General features: G+C 40.7%; 1 protein-coding gene across 1 annotated transcript; it reads right to left on the reverse strand.

The window, feature by feature from the left end:
- Positions 1–6,834: 6,834 nt before the first annotated feature.
- LOC149174628 (uncharacterized) lies at positions 6,835–13,050 on the reverse strand. Its single transcript, XM_089420909.1, has 2 exons — positions 11,430–13,050; positions 6,835–6,971 (listed from the first exon to the last, which is right to left on the reverse strand). Exons 1-2 carry the CDS (start codon positions 13,048–13,050, stop codon positions 6,901–6,903), a joined length of 1,692 nt encoding a protein of 563 aa, XP_089277035.1. The 3' UTR covers positions 6,835–6,900.
- Between the last annotated feature and the right edge of the window lie 704 nt (positions 13,051–13,754).

The raw sequence follows: 13,754 nt of genomic DNA on the forward strand, positions 1-13,754 counted from the left end.
CAGTATATGTCCTGGCTGTCAGTGGTTTTAAAGATATTCCTTGGATCTAACTGTTAGCAAGAGAGAGGAGTGAAAATGTGCCTTCGAAAAGCAAGGGGGTATGCCTGATGATTGTTTGATCATATGTGTGTCAAAGTTCTTTTACATCGAGGGGGAGGATAAGTGAGTCTCTAAGAGAGAGATAATAGTACCACCCTCATAGAGACACACATAAAAAAGGAGGATCCATTCAACATTGAGCACAATAGTCCACAGAGATGCGACAGTCATTGCAACCAATGTAACAAGGAAGATTTGTCTAATATCCAGTGGAATATTCAATGAGGATGCGACAACAATAAGAACAATTACAACACATTCTCAATATCATATGTACCAAACTAACCGAAATAGTTCAACTACTTTAGGACATATGAAAGAAAACATGAATTACAAACATTCATAGAATAGTCTTACAAATATCCATAATCCATGCATGAATAACGTGTTGACCATAAGGCTTCTGATATTAAGTAAAAGTTCAAAGGCACATGTATACAATGAACCCCACTAAATCCAATAGTGGAGTGTTGGATCCACTCCTTGTTCCTCAAAATAACTAGCTTGTCTCTTTAATTCTTTGCGGAAGGAGCCAAGGTGGAAAGTCTTTTGCACATACAATGAGAGTGTATATATAAGCAATGAGGTGATGCTTCACCTTCCTTGTGAATTTTTTACTACCCTCATGAATCTTTGACTTCCTATGACTTTTCAAATTTACATGACTCTTCATATTCTAAATGTGTCCTTTGGATATCCACTTTACAATTTATTTGAATAGATAATTTACATCATCCACAATATGGTGTGGCATGTGAAACTCATGACATGACATGAAATGACACTGTTCATATGGATTTCATGATGATATAGAAATTTCAAGCCACTCTTGCTACTCCTTGCTATGTGTCTGCTTGAGAGTGTTATTTTATCCACCTTCGTATGACTTGATAGTAAGGAGTCTTCAATGATGTCAAGTCTTGAGTTGTGGTTGCAAACTGGTGCCCCTTTGCTTTCTCTCAGTTGATCAGCTTGCATACTCAACTACAAAGAGGTATTTCAACATGTTTCCCTTCTTCATATCCTTATTCATCATCTTTCCATGGCATGATAAGGTACCTGCATCTGCAATTCACTCATGACGAGATGACATCAATTTGATAAAACCCCTAGTCTAAGATAGTGCACATTGATCCATTGACTGATCCAGAACTAGGTGACAATCTAGGAGAGGGGCGCAGTGACTACACAATTTCATAGTTCAAGCAGTTGGGATGAGCCTTGAGCCTTGAGATTGTAGAATGTGTAATCCAGGCTAGGCTGAGGGAGGAAACTGTGCAATTTTTAAGGTCAATATGACAGGTGGAGGGGATGGGCACTAAATCAATCCATTACGTAGTTACGAGAGACAAAGGAGATTGGGCCATTATGCAATTATGTAACTCAGGGGATCAAGGGTCAAGCTTGAGGCTAGGGATTTCACAATGTGAAGTTGAGCCCAAGCGAGGAAGATGGATTGCATAGTTATGGGAGCCAAGGCTTAGGCTTGAGCACTGAAACTGCGTAGTGCAACAGTCCTAGGAAGCAGGAACTGTGCATTGCATAGTGTCAATAGGAAAGGTCACAACTAGAGGGATGATACTATGCAATGTACCTCTTACGAAGGTTGGATGAGGCTAATTTGCTTGGTCCAAAATTTTTGAGGAATTAACTAAGTGCGGGAATGGTGAGGTTGATGTGAACAGTGATAACAATTCATCTGTGATCACACACTTAGAATACTTGACAACGTAACAACATAGATAATCCAGGACATGTGAACAACAAAATTCCCTCATTGTGGCGGATTTATGACCACTTACGATAAGTCTAACACTAAAGATACACTTTGCGACGATCATGACGACACTTGTACGAAAATGCTTAAAACTTTAGAAATGAGTGTGATAGATGTTTACAAGGATAGATCAACTCATTTACACAAAGGTAATCCCTTGAAACCACCAAAACAGGCCTATACACATTGTGTGATAGCTAACATGTGAAAATATGACATTTTTCCTATCTTGCAAAAGGGATTGAAACACTTCAAGAAAAGGGACAAAAAGCGACAAAAAAAGCATCAAAAGACAATAAAATCAAAACTCACCTGGAAAAGCAACGATGAATCCACCGAAGGTTCCTTGATCTCTTTGGGAATGCTATAGCTTCAATATCAAATGTGAAAATGAGATCTAGAGGTGTCAGTTAACTAGATTTAAGCAAACGAGGTTTTATGACACGTATGCCTAAAATCAAGGAAAAAGCAACACTCGACCGAAACTTCTAAAAATAGAAATGTGTCTCCCTTGGGATACTAAAAATAGATCCCTATTTCCTAGGGATGCTTTATTTCCCTTTATTTTTCTTTCTTTTCTGGGGAAACTTGTCATGCACACTGTTGGGAAACACTGCACAGTTTTAGGGAACTAGGAAACTTTCGAGCTCAGTGCATTGTGTAGTTTCTGGATTAGTGAGAGATTACACAATTTTTGGGTTCAATGTTGACTTCCAGTTAGGACTGTGGAATTCCTATCATCAAGCCTGCTTTCCCTCAAGGATTGCACAGTTTCTAGAGGCAAGCCCAGGATTGTTGTGAGACCAAGTTGGGAGTATAGCTTGTGACTTAGAAACATAAGCTAAGTGTGAAAAAAAGCAAGAAAAAGAAAAAATGAAAGAGATAAGTCTCAGTCGAAGCATGAATACATGGATCAGTGCAAGATGAGCTCCTGTGGATAAGAAGTAAGGCTCCAAAATCGAAGCATTGGTAAAATTTTGGAGGGTGGTTGTAGCCGCTACAACACTGGTGACGCACTAGTAGAACTCCAACTCTTTGTATGGATCTTGTCTCACGAAAAATAGGTATAAATATTATATATGTATTGTTTAGTTCATTGATTATCACAAATTCTTCACTCAGCTTAAGTTAAAGATATAGTCCTTACCATTCTCTTCATCATCGACACACATACCAAGCCAAGTCAAACTAATTTGTTTCAATTGGGTATGAGGAGTATATAGATGCACAAATAAAAGAGACTGTCAGAGTCTTATTTTTCATCACTGGTGTTGCTCCCCTACCAACAAGCTTGGACAGTACCTCGGCAGAGTCACTTCAAGAACACAAGCATTTCTCCACTACTAGAAAGCCTGGATAGTACCCCAGCGGAGTTGCTTTCTTCACTTCTCTACGCAGGAATCCTTTCTCTACTTTCACCCTTTATTTAATTTTTCATTTTTTCCATTTTTATTTGTTCAAATAACTGTGCATAGGAACTTATTTATTTCATGGGATGAAAGAGGGATCCTGACTTATTGAGAGAAGAAGAGATTGTTCCTTCAGAGAAGGATATTTATGTATACCTCTGACATACTTGTTAAGGCTTTCCTCCCCCCCTTACTCTACTCGACTTAGTTGACAAGGGTTAGTCGAAAATAGAAGACCGATTAGAATAGGAGGTAATAGTTAAAAGTGAAAGCATCGTGATTTCACTATGACTCTCTCTGAAATGAACTTATTTTCCATCAAAGTATCATTAACTAAAAGAAATGAAAGATTCACATAAAGAGAGGGAATAGACAGTTAACCAAGTGTTGATATTAGTACAACTTTCTCTTGGATTTCACCGAGCTTTTCTAAGAAGCCAAACACAATATCATGTAGAAGCTAGCCTATGAATGAAAAGAAAAAAGAAAAGGAAAGAAACTAGGTGAGAACAAATCAAATAATAAAACAAAGGAAAGGAAAACTACTCCTACTCCTACTCCTAACCTAAATAGAGCATAGGCAAAACTTACATGAAATGATACATCCAATGCAGCCACCGGTGCATTGGCTAGCCTATATGAGCGATAGAATGCATGTCAAGAAAGATATACAATCAAATCAATAAATAAGAAAGATAGGACAATGCAAACCAAAATGTTCGAAGTTTGAATATACACGCAAAAAAGTAATAACAAAAAGTGCATGAAAGACATTATGTGATTATATCATGGTGTCTCGACACACTGCAAGTTACAGACATACAAGCACAAACTTTTGAACTGCGAAGATGAGCGAAGGTGAAGAAGGAATAAAATTTTTGTTTTGCAACAATGCTCACCACGTACGACTCCTCCAATGATTGAGCGATAGGATCATGTAATACAGATGGAGGATCCGACAATTGTAAGACATAATGATTTTCAATATGTGTGATAGAGTGATGAGGAGCCTCAAAATATTCAACACTATTATGATCAGAATTGGAACTGACCTCAAGACTATGAGAACCTGACATAACCATCAGCTCAGGCTGAAGTGCCTCAACAAATTGGGGAAACTCCAACTCATTAGAAGGTAGATGGTCACAAATCGGTAGTTTGGAAAAATTAGCAGCATAAAAATCATAATCATGAACGAATGAATTAATGAAGAGGTCGTTAAAGCCATGATCAGAAATTTCAAGATCATAGATGAAGGCATCCTCATGATCTAATGAATTGCAAAGAGGGGAAGATAAAAAATGATAAATTTCACACTCTAAGTTTTCATAAAGATGAGATGAGATATTACGAAGATCAAGAGTAGAAGATTCATCCTCTCCACGTCTACATGAAAAGCTGACATCCCACGTGTTATGTGAATGAACGGAAGTAGTAACATCTTCATAAACTAAATTTTCTCAATATTCAACAAAAATGACAAAATCGTGGGAAATGTCAGGATGATGAAGGAGAGGTACGGAAGGAAGAGAATCATCCTTCGTTGCAGATTCATGTTCAACTATGGGCTCCCCCACATAATCATCGTGAATGATATCGCAAGTTGGCTTCTCAACACCATCTCCATCCAACACTTGATCCTTGTGAACATCAAAAGAGATATTCGAAAGCAGTGAACACAACACATCACAATCTGGAGGATCATAGGGACCAAAGGATGGGGGACAAGGAGATAGCACTTCATCACAACCATTGGACTCATAGTCCAAAGTTGCGCTGAAATTCTGAGTAAGTGGGGTAGGAAAAGATGGTGGTAGATTAACGGATAAATTCTCAACTTCTCCCACCTCAGCCTATAGAACTAGAGTTGTTTGATTGGGAGGGGACGGAGGGTCACTTGGAACAGTAACCTTGTCTGTCACAAATTTAGAAGCTCTAACACCAAAGTATGTCGAGAGTGGTTCAAAATATTCTAACTCGTGTGTATTTTCTGAAATGTGAACAAGATATAGAAATATGTCTACCAAGAAATACCAATCAACTTCATCTTCAGGAAATTCAAAGAAAAAATGGATGAAACGATCGTGAAAATCCTGAACGAATTCATCAAGTGCTTTTCGTAAATTCAAAATTTTCTTGTTAAGAGCTTTACAATCATAGAAATCGAAAGCACAGCATGACTCTATGAAAATTTGTTCAAAAGAGTGAATGGAGTCATTAGAAAATGTGTTACACCATTCTCGCACGCGCCCTTTGAATGTGAGAATGAACAACCTTCAAGGGCTCAATTTGAGTGTAGAAATTCAAAACAGACTTCAAGGGCTCAACTTGTTATCTAGCCCTCCTACTAGCACCATAAATGTTGACGGTGTTGGACCCGCCAACATTCAAGGGATCTCCTCGATATGAAGTCCCAAATACACCTCACGCTATTTGGAGTAGGAGTCCCAACAGTGAGTGGTAATATTATATCTTGACTATGAAAACATGCAGAGTGAAGTATGATAACTTTGGGTGAGAGCAAGTGTGTGACCTGTGGTAGGGAAAACCAAACAACCCCCCCCCCCCCTCGCGCCCATTTTTTACTTATTTATTTCAAATAATGGGAACCCTTTCCATTAATTTTTGGCTAAATCACATTTTTGATATTTTCTTTTGGTTAAGTGTCCTCATTAGGGGAATTTTGAGGTCTAAAATGGGCCTCATAAGAAAAATGTACAACCAAAATAAACTTTTTAAAAACCAATAGGATTCAAGATGATGACGTCAACCATGGGGGATGATTCACTATTTTTGGAGTAAAAAAATAAAAATATTAAAATAATAAAACTATATTTTCGACTTATCTCCCTAAGGTTTTACTCAAATTTCGTGTGGGAGCACTCGTTGGATGAAAAATTTAATTCCTCATCTAAAGAGTACCCATGTTGCATACTTTCAATAGACCCTACTACACGAAAAATGAGAAATACATGAAAAACGTGATTGCAATCACAATTTTCATGTATTTCTCATTTTTTGTGTAGTAGGGTCCATTGAAAGTATGCAACATAGGTACTCCTTAGATGCGGAATCAAATTTTGCACCCAACGAGTACTTCCGCTTGAAATTTGAGTAAACCCATAGGGAGATAAGTTTTTTTTTCCAGGGAAAAAAGCAGTATTTATTATAATAATAAAAGTTTTGATCCAGTAGTTCTTAAGCCGCGCAGGGCTTAATGAAGCAGTCACAGCTCGACCCGCAGGGAGCTTTTTTACTGTTTGAGAAACTGGGAAAGTCTACCTCCCGAGAGGAGGTTGTGAATCCATTTGTTACAATAGTTCAAAAAAAACTGGAGTCTCCATATTGGAAAACAACTCCATTACAGTCAGATAAAGTGTCCATCAGCACTGTGTAAGAGCAAAATTTACAAAATTTGATAAACTGAAAGCCGAGAAATAAATAGCCGGAAAAAACGAGAAGTGCTATGGAGGAATATATACAGAAAATACAATCAGAGAGAGATATAAAATCTGATATGAGCCAACAAAAACGGGGCGGAGCATATACTGAGAAAGTACTACTGATTATAAGGAGGCAAGTCTGATCTGACTGATTGCCCCTGGAAAATTTCTTCTATCGCCCAGCTGTCCGGATCCTGTAGTATACCTGCCTTAGATAACTGATCGGCTTCTTCGTTCCTTTCCCTGTAGATATGACATAATGAAAACCTGTTAAAGAGAGTCTTTAGGAATAAAATCTCTTCAACAATTGTCACTAGAATTTGATTTTGACAAGCAGCAGATCCATTGACCCAATTTATAACGTTTAGAGAGTCCCCAAATAACTGAATTGTGTTGATGTGTCTGTGTTGTAGCCAGCAAAGAAGAAGGCGCAAAGAGGATAGTTCTGCAAAATTGTTGGTTCCTGGGCCCAACCCAACTGAGGCTTTTAGGATGTGTTCTGAATTGATGTGTAAACTCAAGCCTGCGCCAGCCCTATTATTTTGAGAGGCTCCGTCGAAGAAGCCACAAGGGATGTCCTCCTGAAAAATGAGATTGTTTTGATTTATTCTGGGTTTCTTTGCTTCAGGGGGAGGCAGAGTATGATAGATGGCTGCGATGTTAGAGGCGATAGCGGAAGGCGGAGTAATTTGGTCCTGGAACAGGCTCTTATTTCTCACGAGCCACACACCCCAGCAGAAGATAATCGGAAGGTTCCGCATATTCCCCTCTGAGTATGTATACCACCACTTCCTCCAGGATTCGTCTAGAGGCTCATTTCCCCAATGTGCAATGACCTTAAGAAGCCCAGTGACCTCCGCCCAGATCTGCCGTGAGAAGGGACAGGAGATGAAAAGATGATTTAAAGTTTCCTCATTATCCTTACACAGGGGGCAACGCCCTGGGCCAACTAGAAACCTAGATTGGAGGATTTCCCATGTCGGAGCCTTCTTTTTTAGAATACACCATAGGAAGAGCTTTGATTTTGCTGGGCTTTTAAGTTTCCATAATGCTTTGGACCACCATTCCGGAGCATCCCAACCTTTCTTTCCCAGAAGATAAGAGTAGCCCTCCTTTGGTGAATATCCCCCCGATTTGCTGTGAGCCCACATTAACCTATCAGGTTCCTCCTTGATCCTAACATTGGATCGTTTTAATTCTTTTATAAAACCTGTCCATTCATTCTTCCATCTGATATTTAGCCCTAATTCTTCATCATCCTTCCAGGCCTGGCCCCAAATGGAAAACTGTCCAACTCTTGCCACCTGATTTAATGAGGTGATATCTTTGGAATCAAGATGTAGAAGAAGCCCAGGAGATAAGGCGAATGCTTCGTTGCACCCGATCCAGGGGTCTCTACCGATCCTGATATGTCTACCATCTCCCACTTTCCAAGCTAAACCTTGCTCAATCACTGAGAAAGCATCCACTGTGGCCTTCCAAATTACAGATGAGTTTTTAGCCTTCTTGTTTTGACTCCGGATCCAATCTTCCAAGGGCGTTGGATCGATATACTTCCTTTTGATCACCCTTGTCCATAGATTTTCTGTGGTTATAAGCCTCCAGCCAGACTTTGCAGCTAAAGAGGTGCTGAACTCGGGAAGTCTTTTGATCCCCCAACCTCCCCATTCTTTTGATCTGGCCACTTTGTCCCAAGCCACCCACGGTAAACCAGTGAATTCCTTAGAACCAGCCCAAAGAAATCTGCAACAGATTCTCCTGATTTTCTCCATTACTCCTTTAGGAATCCAAGTTAGAGCGGCCCAGTAAACCGGAATGGCTAGCAAGACCGACTTGATGAGAGTTAGCCTACCAGCTCTGGATAGCCATCTAAAGCTCCAGTGTGATATTCTAGCTTCAATTTTTGCTATGATCCAGTTCCAATCTGCTTTTCTGTAGGCGACAGGTTTTAGCCAAAACCCCAAATATTTGAAAGGAGCATCCAAGGATTGGCTAGGAAACGGAAAAAGATCAGCTATAAGGCTCCTTTCCCTTCTGTCCACATCTGCTAAACAAACTTGTGATTTCATAGAATTTATCTGCATTCCTGTAGCTTTAAGAAAAAGATCAAAGATACATTTTATCTCCTTTAATTCGCTGGAATTTCCATTTGTAAAGATCAATATGTCATCGACGAAAAGAAGATGGGTGATAAAGAGATTTATGGCTACCTCTATACCTTTTACCTTGTCCGCACTTCTGGCTTTATGGATCAGCCTGCTAAGACCTTCGGCCACAAGGAGAAACAGAAGTGGTGATAATGGGCACCCTTGTCTAAGGCCCCTCTGGCTAGAAAAGAATGAAGAAGCAGCTCCATTGACCAGAACTGCAAAGCTGACATTAGTTATGCAACCCATGATCCAACTGACAAATTGGTAGTTGAATCCCACATGAGTAAGAAGCATTCGAAGGTAGAGCCAGCTAATCCTATCAAATGCTTTGGAAAGGTCAATTTTTAGAACAGCTCCTTTCTTTTTCTTTAATTTGATACTATGGATTGTCTCCTGAGCAACCCCTATAGCTTCATGAATTTGTCTGCCATCTAGGAACCCAAATTGTTCCATAGATATGTTCCTTGACAGGATTGGAGCTAATCTGAGGGCAATGACCTTTGAAATAATCTTATAAATACAGTTGCACAAAGAAATTGGTCTGAAATCATCAAAGCTTTCTGGCTCGTTCTTCTTAGGAATGAGAGCAATAAATGTTGAATTAAATGGTCTATAAATATCTCCTTTCAATCTGGACTCCTCAACAACTTCGGATATCTCATCTCCAATTAAATCAAAGAAATGAAGAAACAATTCAATAGTCCAACCATCAGGACCTGGACTTTTGTCTTTGCCTAAAAGCTTCATGGCTGCTTCAGTTTCCGCCTTGGTGACCGGAATTGAAAGATCTTCAGATTCTTCTTCCTCAATGAATCTGGGGAAACATTGCACCGTTTTGAAGATTTCTGCTATAGTTGCTTCTCTCTGATCAGAGTATAACTTATGAAAATGTCGTTTCCCTAGTCCAGAGAGATCAGAAAAGGACTTGACCTCTCTTCCTTCTTCATTTTTAAGGCTCCAAATTGTATTTATTGATTTTCTTCCTTTTGCAAAATTATGAAAGAATTTTGTATTTTCATCCCCAGACTTAAGCCAGATTGCCCTGCTCTTGATTCTCCATTCTTCTTCCTTTTCCAGAAGAATTTTGGTTTGCTGCTTCTCCAGAAGAAGAATTCTTTCCTTGGATTCTTGAGATGAATATCCATCAGAATCCAAACTCTCCTTTTTCTTCAGATCTTCCCTAATACTGTTTAGCTCCTCATTTTGTTTCAATTTCCTATCCCTTGCCCAAGAGATTGTTGCAGATTTCATTCTTTTTAAATTTTCCATGAACAAATAGCTTTTCTCCGCTCCTGCATTGTGATCTGGGTGAATCCAAGTTTTTTTAAACAAATCACTGAAAGAGGGATCTTGAAGCCAAGCTGGATTAAATTTGAAAGGGGCGGGGGGCTTGTGAGGAGGAGAAGAAAGATCTAGAAAGATTGGGAAATGGTCGGAATTCCCAATTTCATCAACCCACTGTCTGATAAGGGGAATTTTAGCAGAAAGAGGATCTGAGAGGAGGAAGCGATCAAGCCTCTTAGCTATCCTGTCAGCACCAACTCTTCGATTCCGCCAAGTTGGCTTTAGCTTGATCGGGAGAGGATCAACTAAATTATTCGCTGAGATGAGATTGTGGAAAAATTCTGTTTGTGGATCTTCTCTCGCCATGGGACCCCAGGCTTCGGCACGACCTAGAGAGAAATTTAGGTCACCACCCAGAATCATCACTGGAGTTTTCATAATAGATGTAGCCATCAAGGAATCCCAGAATAATTCCCTGCCTTGACAAGGCCCATAAATATTTATAATGGAGATTGGGAACTGGAAGTCAGGGGATACTATCTCCATTCCCATTACGTTCTTCATCCCCCAAGTATTGAGAACTTTAACTCTCCCATCTTTGAGCCCAATTGCTAATCCCCCCGAATGGCCAAAGGCATCCATAGCGCAGAAGGACCACCCTGGAAGAAGAGCCATAAGCATAGGTTCGATCTCAGAGGCCTTCCCAAGGGTTTCTTGCAGTAGGATAACATCTACTTTAGAGTTGAGAATCCAATCTTTCAGGGCCAGTTTTTTAGGTTTGCTGGCCAAACCTCTGCAGTTCCAGGATGTAAATATCATTTGATAACTCCTTCGGGGGGATGGGCTGCTCTAAGGACCCCCTGGATGGAGAATTGTTTGCCATCTGCAATATCCATCTTTGCTTTGAGTTTTGCCTTGAATAGATCAGATTTCCGTCCTCGTTTGTTCTTGGATTTTGTCTGTGAAGGAATCAAGCCCAGCCCACCTAAAGACTCCTGAATCACTTGGATCCCACCCTGGGATCGCAGATTGTAAGGACAAGGGGTCCGAGTCACAGGAAGAGGAAGAGGGGGCCAATTTTCTTCACAGTTTATATCCAGGAGGGGCAGAGTTTCAGTTAGGGTTTCCACATTTGGCTCAGAGAAATGGTCGCCCAAATTGTCTACAATTTTTAAGTTTTTTTCAAGATAAGACAAAGAGGCAATGTTACATTTTTCATTTGAAGACACAGGAGAAATAAAAGAGGAGGGAGTCCCCGAGCACTTACCCTTCTCAGGATCGTCGGATAGGTTTGGAAGTGTTCCTTCAGCCGAGCATTTCTCTGCTTCCGGGACTTTGGCTGTTACCTCGACGGCCCCTTCCACAACGGCCTGGTCTGTACCAATTTCTGCTTCCAGATTTGTAGACTTTGCGTTTGTATTCGATGGTTCTTTCTCGGACTCCTCTGCCTCCATATTCATTTGTTCATGTGGCTCCGGCAAGTCCTGCTCCATCCTTATGTGAGCATCGGATTGTGCATTTGCTCTATGAGCAGGAGTCCTACGAAAATGTCGCCTTCTTCTCTTATGGGGGCAATCTTTTGCTAAATGGCCGTGCTCGTGGCACCAATGGCATCTAAAAGGAAGGTATTCATAGTCTAAAAGCTGCTCATGGACATATTCGCCAAATTGAAGGTTTACCTTTTGTGCCAAACCCCCACTTGGTTTGAGCATTACAAGAAAACGCGCGGTTGCCAAATTGTTTGTTGTTAAGAAGGACATGTCTGCAGTCATGTATTCCCCCAGCCGGTTGCCGATTGTTCTGAAAACTTCCTCAGTCCATAGAAGGGAGGGTAGACCCGGAGCGCGTACCCAGACAGGAAAAGAGTCAGTACGTTCCTTGATAGCATCAAATAATGGAGACCATTTTTTGAATAGAACGGGGATGTTATCAATATGCCATAAACGCTGCAGAACCCAGTCCGCCGTGTCTTTGTCTTCAAATTTGAACTTAAACCATCCTTTTGCTAGAACTTGTGCTTCGAAATTTACGGGTCTTTCTGGATTGAAGCTTTTTTCCCCCCATTCTTGAAGAAAAACTGATGAATATGGCTTACCTCTTACTCTTCCTACCAAAGTGCAGTCAGCCACCGCAATAGCTTCTCTCATCGAAACCTCCATCCCTAGAACCAGATTCTCCGCTATTATCTGAGAACCAATAGGTCTTTTCTGTTTCCTTGTCGTGCCTCTTGGCCTTGAGCATTCCCCCCCCGGTCGTCTTCCTTCACAGTCCTCGGTATTATCGGATGTTATTTGAGCTGAGCCCAAGATGGTATCTGGTTCCCATAGGGGCGGGATCTGTCCTGAAAGAACCAGGTTGACATTTCCGGCGGACAAAGTTTCAGCCCCTTGACCATCATTTCCTGCCGGTCCGACAGCAAAGGAGGTGCCTTGGTCGCTTGGCTGAACCTCGGGGAGGCCTTGTGAATCTCGGGAGAGAGAAACCCTCGTGAGCGAACCTGGAGCGCCTGGTAGTCTAGAATGCTCGTCGTCCGCAGGAAACCCTAGCTGTGAGATTTCTTCGAGCCCTTTAGGGTTTGGAAACCGTGGTTTCAGAGAAAGACCCTTTGGCTCCGAAGGCTTTGATGCCGCAAACGCCCTTCTCAGATCTGTCTCTATCGCTTGATGAGAAGGGCCGGTCGAAAAATCTTCTGGCTGGAGCTCTCTGTCCGGCGCCTGAACTTGGGAAAGAACCTGAAGGATCTCCGGCTGTGTAGCTGACGCCAAGCTGGGAGAATCTACTGATCCAAAATAATAGTCCACATTCTGTGAGTTGATTTCTTTGCCCCACATGGAGAGAATGTCCTCGACGTCTGGGTCCAGTGCAAGAAACTCGGAGGGCTTAACCATGGTTGTTATTAACGAAGGAGAGAGACCACCGACAGACCGAAAGAAACGGAGACTGCTAACAGCTGACAGTTGACAGTGATAAAAAAAATGTCTTTATTGACCCTAGGAAAGACCAAAACGCGAAATAACCTCCAACTGCCAGTTGCAAGGAGCTGATGGGAAGCTTCGAGAAGGCAGCTGTGCGTAAAACTGGCCTCTGCTGTTCACCCAAGCCCTGTTCGAGGTTCAAGGATTTGACCAGGGATCGAGTTCCTTCCCCGCTGCATCCTTCCGTCCCTCTAATCACCCATAGGGAGATAAGTTGAAAATACTAGTTGAAAAAATAGTTTTTTCTTTTTTCCTTATGTCATCTAATCTTATTTTATTATTTCCACTATTATTTTATAATTTCCTTAAGAGACCCATTTTAGACCTCAAAATTCTCCTAATGACAATTTTGTCATTTTTTTCATTTTCATCGGATTCCTATTTTGATTGCGTCATTGAGTTTCACTTTTCACTAACTTTCTATTAGTACTTGTTTCATCTCATTTGGTTACACGGTTTACAAATGATGTCCATCCAGAGTTCAATAATTTTTACCGTCTTAGTTAAAAAGAATGTATAAAATGTATATTATTTTAATTTTTTTAATTAAATTAGTAATTCATTGTAAATATTAATCCCTAGTTATGTTTTACTAATTTCCTCATTTTTACTAACGG

This window comes from Pinus tabuliformis, chromosome 4_1 (genome assembly GCF_031772625.1).
Source record: "Pinus tabuliformis cultivar Carrire ecotype Pingquan chromosome 4_1, CPIR1, whole genome shotgun sequence".
Classification (NCBI taxonomy): domain Eukaryota; kingdom Viridiplantae; phylum Streptophyta; class Pinopsida; order Pinales; family Pinaceae; genus Pinus; species Pinus tabuliformis.

Excerpts from the sequence above, each read along its gene's own strand:
- LOC149174628 (XM_089420909.1), bottom strand. The coding sequence starts at position 13,050 with ATGGTTAAGCCCTCCGAGTTTCTTGCACTGGACCCAGACGTCGAGGAC. Across the intron at positions 6,972-11,429 it reads ATCCGACGATCCTGAGAAGG|GGAAAGGAACGAAGAAGCCG; the intron begins GTAAGTGCTCGG and ends TCATATCTACAG.